The sequence below is a fragment of the Octopus sinensis genome, unplaced genomic scaffold (assembly GCF_006345805.1).
Source record: "Octopus sinensis unplaced genomic scaffold, ASM634580v1 Contig18587_ERROPOS139327, whole genome shotgun sequence".
Taxonomy (NCBI): Eukaryota; Metazoa; Mollusca; class Cephalopoda; order Octopoda; family Octopodidae; genus Octopus; species Octopus sinensis.
In genome coordinates this window covers 22501-47893 of record NW_021835953.1, presented here as the reverse complement: position 1 = coordinate 47893, position 25393 = coordinate 22501, and the positions used below count along the sequence as shown (strand labels likewise).

At 37.6% G+C, this 25393-nt stretch overlaps 1 protein-coding gene across 4 annotated transcripts in view; it reads right to left on the bottom strand.

Annotated features, from left to right (window-relative positions):
• The window catches only part of LOC115231471 (serine/threonine-protein phosphatase 6 regulatory ankyrin repeat subunit B), a 53339-nt gene that overhangs the window by 20711 nt on the left and 7235 nt on the right, over positions 1–25393 (bottom strand). The window contains exons 1-6 of one of the 4 annotated variants that reach the window (XM_036500097.1): positions 22385–22532; positions 14087–14166; positions 8921–9078; positions 7656–7809; positions 4464–4618; positions 3453–3489 (exon numbers count right to left, since the gene is read on the bottom strand). In XM_036500097.1, coding sequence (XP_036355990.1) covers positions 3453–3489; positions 4464–4618; positions 7656–7809; positions 8921–9078; positions 14087–14164 — 582 coding nt within the window. In that variant the 5' untranslated portion in view covers positions 14165–14166; positions 22385–22532. Of the gene's footprint in view, positions 1–3452; positions 3490–4463; positions 4619–7655; positions 7810–8920; positions 9079–14086; positions 14167–20365; positions 20382–22384; positions 22533–25393 lie in introns of those variants that run through there. The other 3 variants (XM_029801488.2, XM_036500096.1, XM_036500095.1) reach the window with 3 other exon arrangements.

Genomic DNA, 25393 nt, shown 5'->3' with positions numbered 1-25393 from the left:
GTGGTTTCAGTAAATATGTAGAAACGCTTCAATGGTGAGATATTTAACGGAAACCACATGGTCACTGGGATAATCTCTTGCTAGGGAGCTGAAAAGGATAGTTTGCAGAAAACGTAAATCCAAGGCTTTTCCCCTTCCATATTTTGAAGAGTTCTTAGGCCAATAGGTTTTGGGGGTCTTACGATACGGTACAAAGCTAAACCCTTTATGAATGGGAAACCCAGGTAATCCCATAAACCACCACACTTTTTAATATACATTCATATATATGTATATGTGTATGTATATATATATATATATATATATATATATATATATATATAAGTGTATATGCATGTATGTATATTTACTGCTTCCTTTTTGATATCTTACTAAATCTCCTTCTCTCTTCTATAAATAACTGTTTTGTAAATTATTGTCTTCCATACATTAATATTTTGAAAATAAAATTCTGTTCTTGTATATGTATATTGCATTGAAGAATGGATGTAAACATGATATTCTATGAACTGAGGTGCTTGTCATTTATACCTGTTTTACTTTGTAAATTGTACGATGGCACTGTATGATTTATAACCTATACACTAATGCAGACATGTAAAAGGATTTATCATACACAAAGATTTCTGTGAAACGATGTAACTGGTGAAAGAAATATATTCATCTTATCATTTCTTACTTTATATGTATATATATGTGTGTGTATGTGTGTGTGTGTGTGTGTGTGGTGTGTGTGGGTGGGTGGGTGTGTTTATAAATATATACAGATTCCTATGCATAGACACACACACACAGATATATATCTTTATATATATAAAACTGAGAATGTGTGTCTGTGTATGTCTGTGTGTCTGTGTGTTTCCCTAAAACTTGAGAACTACACAACCAATTTCATTCAAATTTTACACATGCCTTACTTAGTGTCCGGGGAGTGTCATCGGCAAAAAAGTTTTAACTTTTTGCCTAGGGCGAGCCCACAGCAATATCATATCTTCTCCACTACGATTCCCTAAAACTTGAGAACTACACAACCAATTTCATTCAAAATTTACACATGCTTTACTTAGGATCCATGTAGTTTCATGGGCAAAAAAATGTTCAACTTCTTGCCTAGAGCGAGTCCATAGCAATATCATATCTTCCCCACTATTTCAGTATTACTAGTTAAAAGTGTAAGAAAAATATTTCTCTATTTTATATCAGGTACTTTCACTTTAGCAATAAAAATAATAATAACAATTGAATTATATGTAGTAAGTAATAATTAAAATCAAACTAAAGCATAATATAATCGTAACATAAAAAAAAGTAAAAATAGCAATTGGTATAAAGTTGCATCAATGACTTGAACTTGAATAAGTGGTTTCACATGAATGAGAATAAATTTTTAAAAAATTAGCGTGCAGAAATGGAATATGGATAATAAAAAATTAAATTAAAGAAAAGACTATTGTCTATAAAGTATACAATGTAGAGAAAAAAGAAGATTTGAACACATGGAGGAAAGTGTCTTGGTACGACTATGAAAGATATCTAATCAGAGGCGGTAAATTCGCCACAATAGAAGCAAGGTTCGAGTCAACGGACCGTGCAAGGGAGTACTCGACTCGAACTTGCAAAGAGGAGATATTTTACTTTTACCTTTATATCTGGGACGTGGGACGTCCCGGATAAAAATTTAAAATGTACCCCCAAAAGTAGAGGTAGGCTGGATTGTAGCCACACTTCTATACAAGAGGGAGGACAAGATACAATTGATCGAAATTGCAAGAGACTGGCTTACAATTCCAGTCTGTTATATATGTTCAGTATTGTTATCACTAGCGATATCAAGATATAACTTTGTATTTTGTATTTTATGTGTAGATGTATATATATAGATGTACATGTAATATGTACACATATATATACACATATATACATGCACTAGCACTATGACCCGGCAACGACGGGTCTTTAATGCTAATATATATATATATATATATATATATATGTGTGTGTGTGTGTGTGTGTGTGTGTGTGTGTATGTATGTGTCAATACAGATATATACGCACACACACAGAGGCTTGGATAAGCATCTTTTATTATAACTTCTTGTGTGCTAACATATATGAATGTATGTGTTGTGTGTGTGTGTGTGTGTGTGTGTGTGTGAGTGTGTTTTTGTCTTGACGTCTGTGTGATAGTTCTAAATGAGTGCCACAGTCATATAAGCAGGGTCTCTTATTCCCAACATTCTGCGGGAACATGTCTAGTTCTTGGTAAATGTTAGCTTCCTTGAAAAGAAGAGAAGGTTGGCGATAGGGAGATCATCCAGCTGCAGAAATTCTGCCTCAATAAAATCTATCTGAGTGCCAAGCAAGTACGATGGTGTTGATTGCCTGTGGGTATATATATATATATATATATATATATATATATATATATATATATATGTATATATATATACATAGATAGAGAGACAGACAGACCGACAGACAGACTGACAGACAGATAGATTGCTAGATAGATAGATAGATAGATAGATAGATAGATAGATAGATAGATAGATAGATAGATAGATAGATAGATAGATTGATTGCTAGATAGATAAATAGATAGATAGATAAATAGATACATACATAGATAGACAAGGAGAGAGATAGAGAGACAGACAGACAGATAGATAGATAGATAGATAGATAGATAGATAGATAGATAGATAGATAGATAGATAGATAGATAGATAGATAAATAGATAGATAGATAGATAGATAGATAGATAGATAGATAGATAGATAGATAGATAGATAGATAGATAGATAGATAGATAGAAATAGATACACCCACATCCATATATACATGGTTGTAGTGTAAGGAGCTTTTTTCCCAACCATACACGGTTCTACGTTGAATCCCTCTGCATGGAAACTCAGGCAAGTATATTCTACTCTTACCTAAGGCTGAACAAAATCTATGTGTGTGCCTATGTGTGTGTCTATGTGTGTGTCTATGTGTGTGCCTATGTATGTGTGCGTATGTGTGTGTGAGTGTGTGTGTGTGTGTGTAGTGGTTCAGCAAAGAGCCTGAGAGGATAAGTGATATGCTTAAAATAAAAAAAGTACTGGGATCGATACATTTGACTAAAAATTCGATGATGCCCCAGCATGGCCGCAGGCAAATGTCTAAAACAATTAATTTATATATACATATATATATATATGATATCTCTTATATTTTGGTTCATTTGACCACTAAAGGTATTATTATCACGGGGGTGGTCAATTGGACTGTCCACACCGCTAATATCAACATCAACATGATCAATATACAATTCCTCCACAAACACAAGGGTTTTGTAGTACATGTGATAAATCTATCCCCATTATTTCACTGGTATCTTGATAATATTTATATTATATACATCAATAAAGTGCTGGAGAGTGTATATAATATGTATTTATTAACTAACCTGGTTCAGCATCAGACACACCACTTTATACTTTCGCCTGAAAGTAATGGATGAGAAAAGAAAAGCATGAAAAAAAAACATCACAGAGCTTGTGATAATAGTTATTAGGTCATTAAAGAAAACAAATGTAATTAGGTCACAGTAACTTAATTACAGCAATTATTACACACATACTCACACGCACATATATTTATTTAATACACACTCTACACAGTAGAACAATGATATATACACACCTGAGTAAATCCAGAAATGTAAAAACAGGAAAAATACTGCTAAGAATTCTGACAGTTTATATAAACATGAAATTAAGGAAGGAAAGAAGGGCTACAGGTAATCATATGAACCCCAGTACATGACTGGTATTGTATTTTATCAACCTTGAAAAGGTGGAAGAAGTTGACCTTGGCAGGATTTGAACTCTGAACGTAAATAAAATAACACAACTTATTTTCTTCAAAAGTAATAAGAAACAAGAAAAGGAGAAAAGAGGGAAGACAGTTTATTAAAGTAACCCCTGGATATTACTGGTACAGATTATATTGACCCCAGAGTGATAGTAAATATTCTGGTAGGATTTGAACGTGGAACATAAAAGACACAAATGCAAATACTGTAAGGGGATGATTCTGTATTTAGCCCAGGGTCTGGGTAAATAGGGAAACTACAAAGGAGAGAGAGTGAGGAAGAAGAGAGAGAGAGAGAGAGAGAGAGAGAGAGAAAGTAGTTCTAGACGGGATGAAAGGGAGAAGAGAGAGGATTTGAACCTGTGACGTTGAGGAAATGGAGAACGAGATGAAGTAAAGTGTCCAGTCAGGCAACAACAATAACAATTATGGTGATGATTAATTAATGAAGCAGATTACAGTGTTATTTCAGTGCGAAAGAGAGAAGAAAGACAATGACCCCATGGTGGGATTATGACATGAATGACTGAATGAAAAAGAAACAAACATTATTGAAAACATAAAAGAAATAGATTTGGATATTCCAGATTCAAAGGGTACTTACCCCCGAACTGCCACATGCAGTGGTGTGTCTCCATCGTTGTTCACAACAGTGGCATCAATGCCATTGTGACCCAACAACATGTCGACAGTGTGCAAGTGTCCCCGCGAACAGGCCCGGTGCAGCGGTGTTTGACCATCTACATCTCGAGGATTCACCTGAAAAAGAAAAGAATAAAAACATTAAAAATGGTGTCTGAAAAGGGGAGTCGGGTGGTGAAGAATTAAAAGAAAAACTCAAAGAAAAAGAGAAGAGAAGGAATGAAATTAATTAAACAGGTGGAATGATTGGGGTGGGGAGTAGGTAATAGAGATTTCTATTCTATATACACATACGTGTATACACACATACATATGTACGTATAAATATATTTATACACACGCATATAGGATGAATAACTCAATGAATAAACACATAGAGCAGCAAAATGCGTGTGTGTGTGTATATATGTGTGTTCGCGTGTGTGTGTGTTCATAGTTACATTTGTTCTTTTATTCTTTCATTTGTTTCAGTCATGTGACTGTGGCCATGCTGGGGCACTGTCGTTAGTCAAGCAAATCGACCCCTGGAAGCATAGTACTTATTTTATCGGTTATTTTGCAGAACCGCTAGGTAATGGGGACGTAAACACACCAGCATCGGTTGTCAAGCGATGTTGGGGGACAAACACAGACACACAAACACACGAACGTACACACAGACACACATAACACACACACACACGCACATACATGTATATATATATATATATATATAGAGAGAGAGAGAGAGAGAGAGATAGAGAGAGAGAGAAAAAGAGAGAGAGAGAGAGAGAGATATGGACATATATATATATATATATATATATATATATATATATATATATATATGGACATATATATATATCTGTATATATATAAGGCAAATGTGTGTGTACGTTTTTGTAATTTATGCATATCCACAAATTAACACGCATGCCGCTCAAATTTTAGGAGGACATTAGTCACGATCCCAGCTGTAATTTCGTCAAATTATTTTCCCCCGAGACACCCGCAAATAACGGTAAATAATTTTGAGCCATAACTTCTAAATTTTTAAGATGGCGAAAGCTACCATTGTTTACAAAGCAAACATGAGTTAAGTCCCCTCCTAGCGACGGTGTAAAGAGAGGGAGGGAGAGAGATAGAGATAGAGAGAGGGAGATTTTTATAATTTCGTCTTTTTACTGGCAATAACAGACAGACAGGTGTTGTTATGTATGTTTGTATGTGTGAATGGCTTCAGTCACGCATACACACACGCGAGCATGTATGCGTAAAAGACACAGATATGTAATGTTTGTGTGTGTGTGTGTGTTGCGCCTATATATATATATACGGGCAACAGAAACGATATTCTCCGTTTCTCCACAACTAATTTCCTAATTAGCTGAATCCGTTGTTCTAATCATAGCGATATATAGCTGGGCGTGCGTGAACATGGGAGAGAGCAGAGGTTACCAGAGCAAAAGACCTACGTGTTGACTGTAGACAAGCTCCTTCGCAAACGATCAGCTATTATTTTGTGAACAATGTTTCGAAACTGTTCATGTTTTCGAAAGGAGAGGGGTTAACCTAAAGCCTTTGACCCGGTCATAAAAATAAACAAAAAAATAGTGATATGTGTAAAACAACTTCCTCTAAGCGAATATGACCAAAAAAAATGTGCTCTCGCGACGAAAGGAGCGTGGGAGGAGAGGCCTATGGCCTTTTCTTTGTGTGTGTTCTTGATAATCGTTCAGAACAAGTTGTTTTACACCTATTATACTATTTTTTTGTTTTTGTGCCCGGGGCAGACACGTAACATTGACGATGTGAAATTCCGAGGCCTCTCCCCCACTCCCTTTCGCGAGCGCGCATTTTTTGGGTAATATTCGTTTAGAGGAAGTTATTTTACACCTATTACACTATTTTTTGGTTTGTTTTATGACCGGGTCAAACGCTTTAGTTTGACCAGGAGAGGTATGACTTTCACATCTCTGCGGGAGAAGGTAGGCTTCTCTATTCCTGTTACAAAACTTACTTCCGGGTGCCAAATTTGCTTTAATTGATGGTATTACTCGGGTAGGAGGTGGTGGTGGGACAGTGGCAGGGGCAAAGGCGTGCAAAAACATGTATACAATAGGTGTATGTACGTATATGTTTGTGTGTGTGTGTTTTGCCCATATATATAAACTTAGTTGTGATCTGAACATAACCCTTTTTTACACAGAGGATCAGGAGCCATTTTGGACGTTCTATTTTCCTTGCTGGAAGGGTTCTCAACCCATGGGCAAAGTGAGGTTACACGAAAAAAAAGAAAAAACAATCGATGAGTGTAAAAAATCGAGAAACCGATTTCTTATGGAACCATGTGGTTTGTAAGCAAGCTACTAACCACACAACCACTCCTGTGCCTATATATATATGAATGTTCCTCATGAAGCTTTTTAAAATAAATATTTCTTAATGAAATTTTCTGAAAATCCATCCCTATCCATGTCTTAATCAACAATTATGTCTGGAGTTGGGATTGGTTTGAAACTCATCAAATGCTTCCGTTTTCTCAACATAATAGTCATCGAAAATCAATGATTTTCATTAAAAAATAGGAAACACCAGAAAGTTATGGGGGAAAAATTAAGGGGGCTCAGGAAGTATATATGTGTGTGTGTGTGTGTGTGTGTGTGTGTGTGTGTGTGTATTCTTATATATATATATGTGTATATACATATATATATATAAATATATATATATATATATTATATCTTATAGGCATGTATACATTATATATACGATTATATATACGTACCTATATAAGTGTGCCCCATAGGTCGGGAGAAGAGTTAAGTAAAAAATTCGCAGGAGTAGATTTTGTTTCCTCATAATTTTACAAAGTTGTTAGGAAAATTTAGAGAAAAACCTTTTTGAGAAGATTCGGATTATTTCGGAATATAATATGAATGAAGAGAAACACTAACATATGCACACCACAATTTATGCTATATATACATCCATACATTTTATTTGTGTGTATATATATATATATATATATATATATATATATATATATATATATATATATATATATATATATATATATATATATATATATATACATACATATATATATATATATATACATATATATAAGTACACACACATACACATACGCACACACATATATATAGTCACTAACCTCAACAGAGCTGTGTTGCAACAATGCTCTCACACCATCTGTCCATTCCGGAGATGAGATTGCAGCAAAATGGAGAGGAGTCCAGCCATCCTTGCTCTTCCCATTCACCTCGCTGCCCCGAGATAGCAAGAGCTCCACGGCTTCAAGACGACAGCTGAGAGTAAAAGATAGAAACATTGACTAATTTACATTAAACACCTAATTGTTTTGGCTTTCAGACGAAATGCCATCGTCATCATCATCACCATCAAATTCAGCCGCACCATTATCATCGCTATTATCATCATCAACATCATCGTCATCATCATCCTTGCCACCACCTACATCATTAACATAATCATCATCACTATCATCATCACATTCATCGCCTTCATCATCATCGCCATCATCATCATCATTGCCTTCATCATCAAACTTATCCTCTCCATCATCATCATCACCCTCATTGCCAACACCATCATCATCATAATCATCATCATCGTCATCATCATCATAATAATATCGTCATAATCATCATCATCATCATCATCATAATCATCATGATAATCATCGTCATCATCATTAGCATCATCATCCTCATCATCATCCACATCATCATCATCATCATCATCACAATCATCATTATTATCACCATCTTCATCATCATTGTTATCATCAACATAATCATAATCATGGTCGCCATCATCATCAACGTCGTCATCCTCATTATCATCATCATAATCATCATCATCATCATCATAATCATCATTATAATGATCATCATCGCCTCCATCAGCATCATCACAATCATCATCATTATCATCCTCAGCATAATCCTCGTCATCATCATCATCGTCGTCATCGTAATCATCATCATTATCATCATCATCATCATAATCATCATAATCACCATGAACTTCATCATAATCCTCCTCCCCTCCTCCTCATCATCATCATTATCCTCATCATAATCATCAGCATCTTAGTCATCATAATCATCATCAACATAATCACTATCATCATCATCATTATCATCATCATTATCATCATCATAATCATCATCGCCGTTATCGTCATCATCGGGATTATTTTGATTGAATAATGACTAATGAATTGGATCGATGACTAAAGAGAATCTTGTTGTTGTTGTTGTTTGCTAGTCTGCTGTTGTGCTGCTGTCCCACTGCCACTATTATGGCCTCTTTGGATATTGAACCTGTGTCTGCAATTGCAACAAATTTACAAACAAAAACACATCTGGAGATTTTACTTGATTCTCAACTTACCAATACACAGCCAAATGTAAGGCTGTACAACCCTCGCAGTCTTTTGCTCCCACCTCTCCTCCTGCATCTATCAAGGTCTCGAGTATTCTTCTATCGGCGCCCTTTATACAGACCAACATTAGAGGAGTTCGTCCCAATTCACCATAACGTTGGTGAATCTGTAATGAAGAAAGTGAGGACATGTGAAATAGAGAAATTCCATTTTCTCTCTCTCTCTTTTCTCTCTTTTCTCTCACGCTCTTTCTCGTTTTCTTTCCTCTTTCTCTCTCTATCTCCCTCTTTCATTTCTTTCCTTCTCTTACTTTTCTCACTTTCTCTCTCTTTCTTTCTCCTTCTCTGTCTTTCTTTCTCTTTCTCTCTCCGTGTCCCTTTTACTCTCTCTCTCTCTCTTTCTTTTCTCTCTTTTCCCATTTTCCTTTCCTCTCTTTCTCTCTCTCATTTCCTGCCTCATTCTCTTTTTCTTTTTTCTCTTATCTTTCTCTTGATCTATTTTTCAATTTCTCTCTTTCTCTCTCCGTCTCCCTCTCTCTCTTTCATTTCTTTCTCTTTCTATTCTTACATTCTTTCTCTTTCCCTTTTTCTTCTCTCTCTTTTTCCTCTTTTTCTCTCTCTCTCATTCTTTTCTCTCTTTTTCCATTTCACTTTTCTTTCTTTCTCTCTTTTCTTTCTCTTTCTCTCTTTTTCTTTCTCTTTATCACTTTTTCCATTTCTCTTTCTTTATCTCTCTCTCTATTACTTTCCTTTCTTTTGTTTCTCTCTCTGTCTCTGTGCTTCTCTTTGCCTTTTCTCTCTTTCACCCTCTTTCTATTTTACTTGTCTCTCTTTCTTTGATGCCCTTTCTCTTTTCCTTTTCTCTCTCTCCCCCTTTCTTCTCTCTTTCTTCTCTCACTCTCTCACATTTTCTTTTCTATCTTTTTCTCTCTCTATGTCTCTTACTCTTTGTTCTCTCTTTCTCTCTTTATCTTTCTCTCTTTTCTTTTATCACTTCCTCTCTCTCTCTCTCTTTTCTGTCTTTCTTCCTCTCTCTCTATTTCCCACTCTCTTTTTTCTCCTATATTCCCCTGTTTCTTTTCTCTTTCTCCCCCGCTCCTATTCTTATCTCTCACTTTCTTTTTACCCTTTTCCCTCTTTCTTTCTCTCTTTTTCTCTTCTCTCCTTCTCCCCCGCTCTTTTGCCTTTCTCTCCCGCTTTACTTTTCTCTCTTTTTCTGTTTTCTCTTCTTTATCTCTCTCCTTTTCTTTTCCCTCTTTCTCTCTCCCTTACTCGCTTCCATTTATCCCTCTCTTTCTTTCCTCTCTTTCTCTTTCTTTCCTCTCTTTCTCTTTCTTTCCTCTCTTTCTCTTTCTTTCCTCTCTTTCTCTTTCTCTCTGTTATCTCTTTTCACTGGCAATTTTTCTATTCTCTCTTTCTCTCGCTCTCTCACTTTCCTTTTTCTCTCTTCCTCCCTCTCCCTCTCTTACTCTGTGCCTCTTTGTCATTTCCTTTTTCTCTTCTTTCCCTCTTTTCCTTTTCTCCCTTTAAAGGACAGACTTTTTTCTTTTTTCTCTCTTGCCTTCTCACTTTCTTATCTCTATTCTCCCTCTTTCTTTTCTCTCATTCTCTTTATCCCTTTTTCTTCTCGTTATCCCTCTTTTTCTGATTTCTCTCTCTTTCCGTGTTTGTTTTTTCTCTTTCTTCCTCTCTCTCTCTCCCTTTTCCTCTCTTTATTCCTCTCAGTCCCTTTTTCTTCTCTTACCTTCCATCTTTCTCTTTTCCTCTCCCTCTTTCTCTTTTTCTATTCTCGCTCTTTCCCTCTCGGCTTCTTTTCTCTCTCTCTTTTTATTTTCTGGTTTTCCTTCTTCCTATCTCTCTTTATCTTTTCCTTTTCTCTCTCTGTTTCCTTACTCTCTTTCTCTCTCCCTTTTTCTCTCTTTATTTCTTTCAGTCCCTTTTTCTTCTCTTACCTTCTATCTTTCTCTTTTCCTCTCCTTCTTTCTCTTTTTCTATTCTCGTTCTCTCCCTCTCTGCTTCTTTTCTCTCTCTTTCTATTTTCTGGTTTTCCTTCTTCCTATCTCTCTTTATCTTTTCCTTTTCTCTCTTTCTCTCTCTGTTTCCTTACTCTCTCTCTCCCTATCTCTTTCTTTTCTCTCTTTCGCTCGTTTTCTTTGTCTGTTCTCTCTCTCTCTCTCTCTCTCTCTCATTTCCTCATTGTCTTTTCTCACTTTCTTTTTCTCTTTCTGTCTCTCTTTTCTTTCTTCTTCTCATTCTTTTGTTTTCTCTCTTCCTGTCTCTATTTCTCGTTTTCTTTTTCTCGTTTTTTCCTCTCTCTCTCTCTTTCTTTTCTCTCTTTCTCTCTCCCTTTCTTCTTCTCTTTCTTCCTCTCGTTTCTTTTTCTCTCTCTCTTTCTTTTCTCGCTCTCTCGTTTTTTCTCCTTCTTTCTCCCTCTCGTTTTCTTTTTATCCTTCTTCCTCTCTCTCACTCTTTCATTTCTCTCTTTCTCTCTCGTTTTCTTTTTTCAATCTCATTCTCTTTATCTTTTCTCTCCTTTTTTCTTTCTCTCTTCCTCTGTTTCTTTTCTCTTTTTGTCTTCTCTATAGTTCTCTCTCATTTTTCCTTTTCTTTCTTCTATTTTTCTCTTCCTCTCTTCTTTTTTCTCTTTCTTTTTCTTTCTCTCTTCTACTTGTTTCAGTCATGAAACTGCGGCCACTCTGGGGCTCCTCCTCGATTTGTCTTTTATGTGTGGTACCTTTTCTGTCTGGTGAGCAGCAACCTATAGCCCTCTTTTGCTTAAGTGCTAAGTAACATGGATGCAAATACACCAACACCGGTTATCAATTAGTAGTTAGGGACACACACTAACATAGATACACATGCATACACACGCACACACAACCCCCACTCAATAATACACACACACATCTGCTTGTCTGTATATACACATACACGCACACGCACACACACACACACACACACACACCCACACACACATATATATATGCGATTTAATAACACCCATACGGTTGTGTTTTATCTATTAACCAAAGTGAATGGAGCCTTGTGCAGGAGAAACCAATGTCGTCAGACGTTATCCCTCGTTCATCGGGTGCTTCGACCCTGAACCGTAACACCCTACCGTTGGTGGGCCAACAGAGGTGGCCAATTCACTGCTCCTCAACTCCTCATGCCTTCCAGCGTTAATCTTCTCTCTTACACCAAAGCCAGCAAAAGGCTCTTTCAGTTGCCTCTCCCATCATGCGCACAGCCACCCTTCCCTCCTCACCTCTCATTCCAGTTGCTGTAAAAATCCTCCATGCCGACTGGGCAAGGAATCCCCTACAGCCAACCACGACTGGGAAAATCCATACCTGCAATCCATTCTCCCTGTAATCCTGCAGAAGGCTCTTATATCTGTCACACTTCCGTTCATGGGCCTCGTTACAACCCGCTCCCCACGTGACTTCTTTCAATTATGATAATTTTCTGGGCCTTTTCAGACCACAGGAGCACATCTGGCCTCAGGGTTATATGGACAACCTGGGGAAACTACATTCTCTTCCCGAAGTCTACCTTCATATCCCATGGTTGAGACCCTTGCAGCAAGCTATGTATTGCTTTTGCTGGCTTTACTGGTTTCTCTTCCTCTTTCACGAACTTAATTGCGGCAGTTATCTTCCCTTGGTGATGATGTTTCTTACACCTTTACTGCTCCAGGGTGTGAGCAAGTATTTGTATCTGCCTTGAGAAAGTTTTATTCTGCACCCTGCCAGGATGTGTGCCAGAGTGCCCCTTTCCCACAAAGTCTACACAGCTGGTCTTCCCTCAAACCCTATTTGTACAGGTTTGTTGGCGTCGGGAGTGTGTCATACACCGCTCCATGCAGGAAGGAGATGTGCAAAGGTTCCAGCCTCCACAGGTCAGTCCATGTGAGCTTCCTCTTAGGGAGATCCCATTTAGTCCATGCACCCAGAGATATCAACTCCACAGCTCTTGATTTCCTTTTATCTTCCTCCTGGTTCCACACCGCTGTCTGGCTCATAACCCGCCTCTCCCTGGTGTCTGCTTTCTTCTTTTGTTGGAAATAGGAAGAGCCAAGTCCCTTGCGACCCCAACATGTAGCTCCAATTATGACGCGTAGCTCCAAATGCCTTCAGCCTGAGCGACAGCGGTGCCAGTTACCCACACCTTGTGGTAATACCTGCATGTCTGCCAAGCTCATCCTACACCATTACATTACATTTTGCTACTTTAAATTCTTCCATTAAATACGACAGGGGAAGTTGTAGCCTTCCAGATCTTATCGACAGGCCTACTGAAGTGAAGCTTGGGTAACCCCTAGCCATTTTTCGGGGGAAGGGGTTATTTATTTACCTTTCTCGCCACCCTGGTGGGTGCCTACTTACCATAACACCATCTCACAATAACTGAATATTTTATGCATCACCACTTCGCTTTTTCTACTCATTCAACCTTTAATACGAGGCTTCTGCCAAACTCAGTTATATATTCTTTGAGTGTCATATATACATAAACTAATATAAAATGTTCCCACGGCCCCCACACATTGGTGGTATTGACCACTTTGAGAAGCCCTGCTCTATATTCCTGCAGACACTATCCCATCTATTGACTGCCATCCTGTCATTCTAACTTCCAATATTTCAATAATAAAGTAAAACGTCATAAACAAAATCACCTTTGTCCCTTTAGGTGTCTTTCTAAATTCAATGAACACCAGTACAGTTTTATAAAGTGGGGTTTGATTCCTATGTGACACACCAGTGTTTTCATATGTGTAACAAATTCTATAAAAAATGGTGTAGCCCTTGCAAAAAATAAAACCTTCAACTTTGTATGGCAAGAGGACTTCTTTAAAAAGTCACCACCCATTTATCGGCTCCATCTGTCTCTCATCTCTTGGACTGAATAATGCCCGCCAGAACACCCCATTGCAGTGTGTGATGGATTTCTTTCTCACTCACATTCCATCAATTCTGCCATGCCTCAATGTTTGGTTAAATATTTATTAAAATGTCGATGATGAGGATTAGAGAAAAGAGGTGAAGAAAGAAATGAAATATCATGGACAAATATATGTGGCTACTTTTCATATTGTGTATAAAACATTTCATATTGTGTATAAAATAATAAACAGTCAAATTTGAGAAGGCAATAAACAGAACAACTTACTATTGTTGGATTCGTTCTTATCATATTTTTAACTCCTTCAATGTCACCATTCTCAATTTTCTGTCTGATATTCGCCATGTCTTTTGAATAAAATCAGTCAAAAAAGAAAGAAAGCAAATCAGTTTTTAAAAACTTATAAAATGAGTTAAAAAACAATAAACAGAAGTTGATGGTTCTAAAATCTTGCATAAGATAACATTGATATTGTAAACTTCAGTTTATCTAAAGTATTATTCATAGTTGAATGTTCTTCTTGACACGAATAAACCTAACAACAGTCATTGTGTTGCGTCTCTAGGTTAGCTACATTCCTCTGCTTACATCTTGATCTATAAATCTGTGGATCATACCCCAGCTAGGGTGGGGGGCACTTTATATGAAAAAAAATTGATTCTCTACAGAAAAGTAAATTTATGAAAACTAGTAAAAGAATCAATGAAACAGAGTTTGTTCAATAAAACCTCCTGTATTGATCTTTGATTTCATCTCATCTACTTTGCTAATATTCCGACAGACACTATCAACAAGAGCTTATTTTATAAATTTTTGCAAATATCTTTATGACTCTTTCATAATTATTTAATACATTTCCATTATGTGTATATATATATATATATATATATAGAGAGAGAGAGAGAGAGAGAGAGAGAGAGAAAATAGTAAAAAGTGAAAAAACTACAGAAGGCTTGTTTTAAAAGGTTAAAAAATATATTTGAGTCATTATGTCAGAAGAATGTTATAAAATTTTTTCATACAGTAACATAGTTTTTGAAGAAATTACCGGTTTCGTGTTAACTTTTCAAATTTCTCAAAACATTGTGTTATGTCTTCGTTATGAAGTGTAAAGAAGAGTTCCAGGTAAGGGGAGGTAATAAGTGATTTCTTCCGGTGTAAGGGAGATAATCGCTTTATATTTCTTTTCCCTTTTATTTAATGGGGTTAGTTTCTCTGTATAAGAATGTTAGAGTGGTTAAGTTTGGGCTTATATTTTTCAATGAAGAATGTTTCCTTGTTTAGTCTAATTTGTGTTGGTGTTCCAATAGCACATTGATAAAATGGAAAGATTAAAAATTGTGGTAGTAGTTGCTTTGCGCATTTCTCAATATGCTCACTAAAGGGTATCATTCTGTATTCTGGGTATGCAATCTGTTGTCGATGCAGTGTGCATCTGCGTTTGAGTGATAGTCCCGTGCACCCCACGTAGTTTTGGTGGCAGCCCGAGCATCTTATGACATAAATTATGTTTTCAGAAGCACAAGTAAAATTAGATTTGATCTTGAATTTTTGTCCCTCTTTGAAGAGGAATTCTGATCCTTCTAGAATGTTTGGGCATGTTGCGTAGTTTGGTCTACCACATTTTTTTACTTTTGCATCCGTAATTTCAGAAAACAATTTTGCCTTTGTGAGAATCTTTTTAAGTGATTTAGGTTGTTTGTAGCTTTTAATGATTTTATGTATGTTTAGAGTTTCCTTTAATTTGGGGTCCTTATGAAGTATTGGTAAATTCTGGGTGATGATGGTGAAGGCTTCTTTGTTTCTGGGGTTGTATGTGGATATGTAAGGCAGTATTTTCGGGGAAGGTGTGTTGTTGTGTTGAACTTTTCTCAAAGTTTCTATGTCGATTTCTGTTGCACGTCTGATCCCATCTTCTATGAGTTGAGTTGGGTAGTGTCTGTCAATTAGGGTGTTTTTGAGTTCTTGTAGTCTAAAGTTCCTGGTATTTTGTTCTGACACTATTGTGCATATCCTTCTTGCAAGGTTGAAAGGGGTGTTTGTTTTAGTGTGTCTTGGGTGGCATGAATCAAAAAGTAGGTATTGTTTGGCGTCTGTGGCTTTGTAAAAAATGTCTGTTTCTATTTTAAGGTTAATTTTTTTAATTAGTATATCTAAGAATGGAAGCTCCTTTTGGTTGTATTCCATTGTGAACTGTATATTTGGGTTGATGCTGTTCAATAGGTTTTTAAATTTTAGGAGTTTATCTGTGTTTTCATTCCAGAGTATAAAACAATCGTCCAGGAATCGTTTCCAATTCCCTTTTATGTATTGAGAGAGGGGGTTTCCAAAGATTGATAAAGATTCCTGGTAAATGATTATTTCCAGGTAGCCCATTGTTAGGTTCGCAATGACTGGTGCTGCCCTTGTACCCATAGCAATTCCATGTATTGTCAAACATGAAGTGGTTATTATGTAGGATGAATTCAACCGATTTAGTAATGAATTCTTTACTGATCCTTTTTGGTATTTCTTCCGGAAATTTGTCCAGCCAGAACTGTATTGCCTCTAGTCCATAAGTATGAGGTATACTGGTATATAAATTAACTACATCAAATGAAACCATGATTGTTTCTTCCTTGACATTTTTTTGGAAGGTGGTTTAACATATCCAAGTCATCTCTGATATGACTATCGATATGTTTAAGGAAGGGTTTCAGGAGGATGTCCATGAATAGACTTAATCTGTGTGTTTCACAGGTTGGGCCAGCTACAATGGGTCGTAGTTTTAGGTCCCTCGGGTTAGGTGTGTGTATGTATGTCTTTGGTGATTTTTTAATGATTTCATTTATAATTTGGCTTTTATGAATTTTTGGCAGACCATAGAAGAGGCTAGGCTTGCATTTAAAGTTTCTTAGAAAGTCAATCTCTTTGGCAGTTAGTTCCTTTTCATGGGTTTTAATTATGGGTGAAGATAGAGTTTTGGGTGAAGATAGAGTTTTCATTATTTTTTGCGGGGTGTAGTTGGTGATTTTTTCATAATGTTGGTTGTCACCAAGCAAGGAAATTACAAGATTTCTATAGTATGATGTATCCATTATTACAACCGCACTTCCTTTGTCTGCTTCCTTAATGGTTATATCTTCATCATTTTGAAGTTCTATCAGTTCCTTCCATTGTGCAGTGTTAAAATTTGAGTTAACTGTCTGTTTATGTATAGTATGGTAGGGAAAGTTCTCAATGTGGCTGCAGAACTCGTCAAGATCTTTATTTCTTCCTCTGTGGGGGATGTTCACTTTTGTTCTTGACTAGTGATTCATCTTCAGTATTGAAACTGGTTGATGCTTCTGCTAGTCTTAATTTTCTGCAGAATTCTGTTATATTATCCTTGATTTCATTTAGGTTGGCTCTGAGAGGATGTCAATTTTTATATTAGAGAGAAGTTTGGTTGAAAGGTTGATTATCTTCGGTTTTTCCTTATTACTAGGTTCCAGATAATCTTAGAGAAGCACATCGTACAACGCTGGACAAAATCTGAGGACCAGTGAAACATCTGCCAAAATGAAGTGTTTGTGTGAGTGTACGTATGCATATATATATGCACACACCTGCTAGAGTGTGTGTGTGTGTATGTTTCCATTTGCTTTTACTAAAAATTGCTCAGCTATGAACGATTAGATTATCATTTTCCCTGTTAATAGACAAACCATTGGAATAAGTGATCCCTTGAACAACAGGTAAGGGTTAATAACATGAAGGGGATCCATATCCAAAGAGAATGGATCAATAATATACTCATACAACCCATGCTAGTATGGAGAAAAGGTGTAAAATGATTGCTTTATATGCATATACGTACATATATAAGTCTATGTATGTGTATACTCGTGTGCATGTGTGAGTAGCTGTATGGCATAGTGATTCGGGTGTTACCCTCACATTAGCTAGATCGTGGGTTTGTTGATTCTTGCAATGCCCTTCCTTTCCCAAGACTTCCGAATGTTCGCCTGCTTTCCTAATCAGTGGAGTGGCATCATTCAAAACGTAAAACGATGCAAAGCACATTGTGACCAGTAATGTGTAACATCTGGCAGTAGAGTCGATCATGTGATTACATGATTATATGTATATATATATATATATATATATATATATATATATATATATATATATATATATATATATATATATATATATATATATATATATGTATATATATACCTTCAGCACTTCCTTCAGTGAGATGAATGCTCTCCGTCCTGCTCTTAACCTTCGCAACATATCATTCTCCATCTTTCGCCTCAAGTAACTCATTGACCGAGATAGACATAGCTGTCCACCCTTCTATTTCGTCACCTCCGACTGCTAGCTGACCGATTGATACGCCTTCAGACCATATGATCTTGGTTTTGATACGGTTGATCTTCAAGCCGAGTGCCGAACCTCTGGAATCCAGTTCGTCCAGCAATGGTCTACAGGTGATAGGTGCTCTCCACTGTCAGCGTTATGTTGTCAGCGAAAGTTAGAACTTAGACAAGGCAATTGTCACCAATCTCTTCAACAGTACAGTCTTTCCTGCAGTGCTATACACATGTTAGACTTGAGCCTTGAAGAAGAGGGAACATCTTTTTACAGTGCAGATATCCATTGTAACGCTGATGTTGGGAATCTGGCTAAGAGATCACACCTGGAATGAGGAAATCTGGAATAGAACTGAAGTGAAGGACATCATCGCGTCAGATGATGCGAAGATGATTTAGTAAAAATGTTTAGAACAGAAGAAATAGGAGAGCAGGGGAGGAAGGGAGAAAATTTTATGGGCAGCGGAGCCAATTCGGCACCAGACAGCCTGGCCGATATATATATATATATATATATATATATATATATATACACACTCACCAGTAACATCACCACCACACCACTATCAGAACACCCCTGCACACTGTTCAGCGCACTGCCCAAACCACACACCATCATGCACACAACGACTTCTACACACAGCCGTTTGCATACACGCACACAAACACATGCAATATGCAGCTTCACACACATGCCCATACGCGCACACACACACAAATACACGAAACACCATTCTACACAATGCCCACATTAGGACACTTCTACATATACGCACACACATACGCTCCCTTACGCACACTCAGGCCCACATAATTTTAAGCTCCCCCACACATACATTCACACACACTCGTCCCCATTTAAACATGCACACCCACACACCCTTCTTAAATGCACACTCGCCCTTACGGAACCTAGTTCAGCAGGGGCAGCGTTATTTGCCCCCTTTATCTCAGACTCTTTCTTCCAGAAATTTCATCATGTTCAACCGTTAATTCCTACACATTTCTCTCTCCTTTATTTTCGTTCCCTCTCCATTTTCCCCCTCAATCCTTTCTGTCGAAGAGCGTAGGTTCTAAACATCAAAGACTTCCTCATTTTTTCCCGAGCGTCAAACGAATACACCTTCTTGTTGTACCCTCACCTGTCTTCGTCTGTAAATTTCTGTAAATTTGTGTGTGTGTGTGTCTATGTGAGTGTGTGTACTTAAGATTGGAATTTAAAACTATTTCTTGTGAAGAGTATCGACTTGTAACATTTAATTAAGATCTTAATACATAAGCATTACGAAAGATTTTTTATGAATACATTTGTGTACACCACACACCGATACAAAGGCCAGAGGACCGCTCGTATATATTATACACACACATACATACATGCGCATAGCAGACTTAATAACATAGGCTAATAGAAGAATAAGAGAGGGAGGAAATGGAGAAAGCGAGGCATTGAAATAAACACTGGGTCTACAATTTGAAGTTCGGAAGTGTGGAAGTTGTAAAGATAATTTATGGACAGGTCAGAAAGAAAGCTAAAACAGCAAAAGGAGTGGGGGGGAGTTACAGTTACAGACGCTATATACATGAAACTAGACTTTATCACTTTTACACACACACACACACACACACACACACACACACACATATTCAGTTTTAATTTATAGACACACAATAATTTACAGGGTACTACCTAAGACGAGTGGTCCCGGTGCACGCAATCGCGTAATAGCGCATCCGAGCTAGCTAGTCGTGACTAGTCGATCCTTACTTTGTGTTTTTGTGTTTCATTTACTTTGCTAGGTAGTCGTTGTAGGATCGACTAGTCACGACTATCTAGTGCGGTTGCGCAAGTAAGCGAGGGCGCGCACAAGGACCACTCTTCTTAAATAAATGGTATCCAGTTTCCATAGCGGAGAAATCCACCCTTGTTAAAACATATACACAAAACCCTACCATTTCAGGCTGACTTAACAGAGACCCTACTCTGTGTTACCGCCATCTCTGTTTCCCGCCACAAAGCGGCCACGCCCTTGTAAGTTTCATAACGAAAAACAAAAACATTAATTTCCTGATCTCATAATTGGATCACGCACACTTACGATAATTAATATCGTATCATTAATTTATAGACACACAGACAGAGTTTAAGATGAAAGGATGTTCGTTCAAGCGTTAAATGGCCCCAAATGAAATTAAAATGCCTTACCTCAGTTTAGTTTTAAAGAGTAGCAACGTATCTGGGGTCCCAATTAATTTCAAATTTTATGTTGCCGGATTTAAATTCGATTGCAAGTAAGCGGAGATAACTCTCGAAATATAGGCGGGTTGGGTGGTGTGGTAAGTAGCTTGCGTACCAAGCACATGGTTCCGGGTTCAGTCCCACTGCGTGGCACCTTGGGTGAGTGACTTCTACAATAGCTTCCGCCGATCAAAGCCTTGTGAGTGGATCTCGTAGACGGAAACTGAAGGAAGCCCCGTTGAAAATAGGTACATGTTTGGCCCGAGGCTATAGTAGAAAACACTTGCCCAAGCTGCCACACAGTGGGACTGATCTCGAAACCAGGTGGTTGGTAAGCAAGCTACTTACCACTCAGCCACTCCTACGCCTACAGTCTCAAAGACTGAAAATTATTTTTGAATTCTCTATCTTATACTTTCCTTACACGCCCCCATATATATATATATATATATATATATATATATATGTATGTATGTATGTTTGTATGTATGTATGTATGTATGCATGTATGTTTGTATGTATGTATGTTTGTATGTATGTATGTTTGTATGTATATATGTTTGTATGTATGTATGTATGTATGTATGTATGTATGTATATGAAGTATATAAACATTTATATAATGAGCAAGCTATAAAAATATACTATATATAAAAATTAGTGAGAAAACGGCAGATATACAGTATATATATAATTTCACATTTATTGGATGGCTGTTGATTCTCAAGAGTTCCTCCGCCCTTTAACGGGTTTTGTTTTTCATCCCGCAGGGTGTCCAATAAACACCCTCCTCACCAAGCAAGCTTGGTGTATGTATGTATGTATGTATGTTTAGAAAATCCATCATTGAAGCATGCTGTAAATGTGTTAGTACCTGATAAACCTGCTACATTTCCGAATATAGTAGTTCCACAAATAGATACACGAGAGAAATACTGGGGTTCATATGATCGATCGAACATACCAAGATAATGCTCCTGGATGGCCACGCTTCAATGATTAAAACATCTAGCTCACATATTATATAGCTTGGAATCTCTCGACTGCCACCACCATTTAGTCTGTTAATTTATATCCATCTACAAACGTCACACTCACCCTTCAATTATTATTCATGTCTTTCTTTCTCATCTACAATCTACACTTCTACATAATTATTTCCATTTCTCTTTCAATTCGCTGAACAAATCCACAGAATTCATCAATAATATTTCGAAATTTAACAAATTACGATAGATTATTTTTCTCAAATATAATACTTAAATGTAATCTATAAAACTATAACCTTTTAAAACTTAATTGTGTGTTTAACATAAGTTAATTCTTATCCAGTAACACTATGGCCAAAGGCGTTCTAACCATGACCTCCCCATATTCTTTATTATCTAATATGTTTACCTCGCGCTGAATTTTAGAGACTCCATTGTTGATTCATATTACTGTTTATAATTATTCAAATTTTAAAATTGAAATTGTTGGTAAAACAAAATACCAGTCTGAAGTGGTGGTCCTCTGGAATTAGATATTGGACGCGATGCCTTGCAGTATTTAATGTGGTCCTATATTTTTTGAGTTGAAATCCCTGCGCCGTCTGCGTGGATGGTAAAATTCTCGCTCACTAAGCTTTGAAAAAATGAAGTTATCAAAAATCAATGTTTTAAATTTCACTCGAGCGTTAGAAATCCAGTGCTAACTACCTAAAATATTGTATCATTAGATGAACATTTCCAGACTGTTAATTTCCATCAAATAGATTTTACAAAGATACAACCAAATTATACTTTATATTATATTCTGGAAATGAAGTGTTTCTTTACTTATAATATAACACCATAAAATATTTAAAATGTTGTGTATGAAAAAAAAAAACAAATTTCTATGAAACAGTATATTTACGTTTGAAATAGTTGTAATGAATATTTAACGCGGTAAATGTATTAGTAATTTGTGTGTTAAACAAATATATATCAAAAGAAAATTATTTACCAAATTCGAATATTAGGTTTTGATTCGGGTTGAAGTCTTTCTATCTGAGAAAAATTCAGCGTCCGCTTTGTTCAAACGACGATGAAAATGTGACACTACCAACAGTTAAAAGGAAACTTCTAATGAATCAGGAAGTAGTAGGCACGACCTCCTCATGTATATGTGTGTCTGTATGTCTCTCTCTCTCTCTCTCTCTCTCTCTCTCTATATATATATATATATATATATATATATATATATATATATATATATATAGATATAATATATATATCTATATACATATATATACATATATATAACAATCAGCTTTCCTGTTAATAATCTCTCATTTTCTTTAATATATTTTAATATTTATCCTCACTTTATTTTCTTCCAGCTTCCCTCTCTCTCCGTTTGTGCATATGTGTGTTTGTGTGTGCACGTTGATATGTATATGTATATATGCATAGACGCAAACTCTAATAACAACCAGCTTTCCTGTTAATAATCTCTCATTTTCTTAATCTTTCATTTGTATCTCTCTTTCTCCCTCTGTCTCTTTACTTCTCTCTATCACACCATCTCTCCTCTTTCAGCCATTCAATCTTCCCTTGTCTCTTCTCTTCCCTTGTCTCTTCACTTCTCCACTTCTCTCTGTCACAATCTTTCCTCTCTCACCTTCTCATCTCTCTTCTTTCAGCCATTCAATCTTCCCTTGTCTCTTCACTTCTCCACCTCGCTCTGTCACAATCTTTCCTCTCTCACCTTCTCAATCTCTCTAAATATATAGCCGCATAAATATATATCTACTTATCTTCCCTCAGCTCTCAATCTTTCCTCTCTCACCTTCTCAATTTCTCTAAATATATAGTCGCATAAATATATATCTTCTTGTCTTCTCTCGAACATAATTAGATAGATTATCCAACATATCCAGAGCCTGGAGACCTGACGAACTGGCGTTATTCGTACGAGCCTGGAAATGCGCCAACGGAGATAACCCTAACAATGTGATCACGGCTGCGCTGAAGAGCGGCAACCACAAAAGGACGATAGCGCAGATAGAGCGAAAGAAACAGGAATTCATACGCTCCTATGCGCTTGTACGGTCGCACATTGGCACACTTGATGCCATCTTTGAGAACGAGCAGGGCAAGGATGGCAAGGATGGAGACGATGAAAGAAGTCACCCCCACCTGGTGGACACCCGTGAAGGGGTTTTGAGTGAGAAACCTGCCCGGGAAGTGAACCCAAGTGCAAGTGCTCCTACTGGCAGCAAGGGCCATGGAGATGGAGAACCCAGGGAAGAAGTAGGGGGAGGAAGAACTAAAAGAAGGACTGAAAGAGCTAAAGGAAAAGCTCAAGCAGGACCAAAGGGTGAAACAGCCAGGAATAGAAGTGGAACCGCAAAGGATGGAAACAAACAGCGCACACGGGTGTGTAGGTTCTACCTGAGAAGTACCTGCTGGCATGGAGAGGAAGGTGCAGGCTGCCGCTTTGCACATCGGGGACCCTGCCGCAGAGACACGAAACAGATAAACAAACCATCAACACAAGGAAAAGGGATGGACCACGCACCACATGCCCCAAAACGGAGGTACGCAGATGTGGTGCGTACCACAAACCGCCAACATGATGTTGTTGAAAGGGCAGCTGCTGAGCAAGAATCTTTTTTGTGCATGGCACAAAAGATTGTACAGCAGCTGACCTGGCTTCATCAAACCCTAGCTCGCAGGTGGGACTACCCACAATATACAAGACCACCACAGCAAACAGACCCAAGATGGACACCGCCGGGAACAACATACACCTCACCTCGATGCTCCTACTGAACATCAGAGGACTGCAAATCTTTCCTCTCTCACCTTCTCATCTCTCTTCTTTCAGCCATTCAATCTTCCCTTGTCTCTTCACTTCTCCACCTCGCGTTCTTGAGAGACTTTGTTGCATGCAATCAAGCCTTATGCATAGCACTTACGGAAACGCACCTGAAACTGGACATAGCAGATGCGGAACTACACATACCACAGTATGTTGTACTACGGACCGACAGAAAAGAAAGGAGGAGTTGCTATGTACATCCGTGAGGACCTCACACCCCAGGTCCTTTTGTCATACTCAAACTCGGTGTGTGACACACTAATTGTACATATAAGGCAACTTGATGTAGTTATGTGTGCTACATATCGCCCTCCAGATGCCCCAAGCCATGTAGACAAGTTTGAAGACTGCCTTATAAAAATAGAAGAAGTTCTAATCACATTAGAACAACACATAAGTGTACTTCTTATGGGAGACTTCAATCTACCCAATGTCAGATGGCCCGAGGGCCTTTCTCTCCCGGGAATGACAAGATGTGAACGAGGACAGGCGAGGTCCCTCCTGAACCTCATCAATACCCTGTACATGGAGCAAGTAATACTCCAACCAACCAGGGCAGGTAACACACTGGATCTCTGCTTCACAAATAATATGGATCTCATCCATAATGTGAAAGTGACACCGACACTACTCTCGGCCAAAAGAGAGCACGGACATACAGCCTACAAGAAACCCTCAGAATCTTTCCAGCTTGAACTACCATAAGGCAAACTGGAAACAAATTGAGAAAGAGATCCTCAAACAAAACTGGCCTAAATGTCTCTCCTCGCCAGACATCGACGTGAAACTCCAACAATTCATGTCTGTAATGCAAGCCATATGCTACAAATGTGTCCCAGAGAGAAAAGCCACTGTACACAAGAACAAAATCCCCAGAGAGAGGAAAATTTTAATGAGGCGGCGTACAAAAATTTCAAATCGCCTAAACAAACAGATTGAAAGCAGTGAAAAGTCCCGCCTGAGAATAAAACTGTTGGAAATTGAAAAATGTCTGCAACTCTCCCATGAAAAGGAAAGAGCAGACAAAGAAGTCTGGGCTATAGGCAACATAAAAATCTAACCCCAGAGCTTTCTACAGGTATGCCAAAGAAACAGCTACGGCGCACTGTAGGATAGGGCCACTCCTTGAAAAGGATGGCACACTTGCAG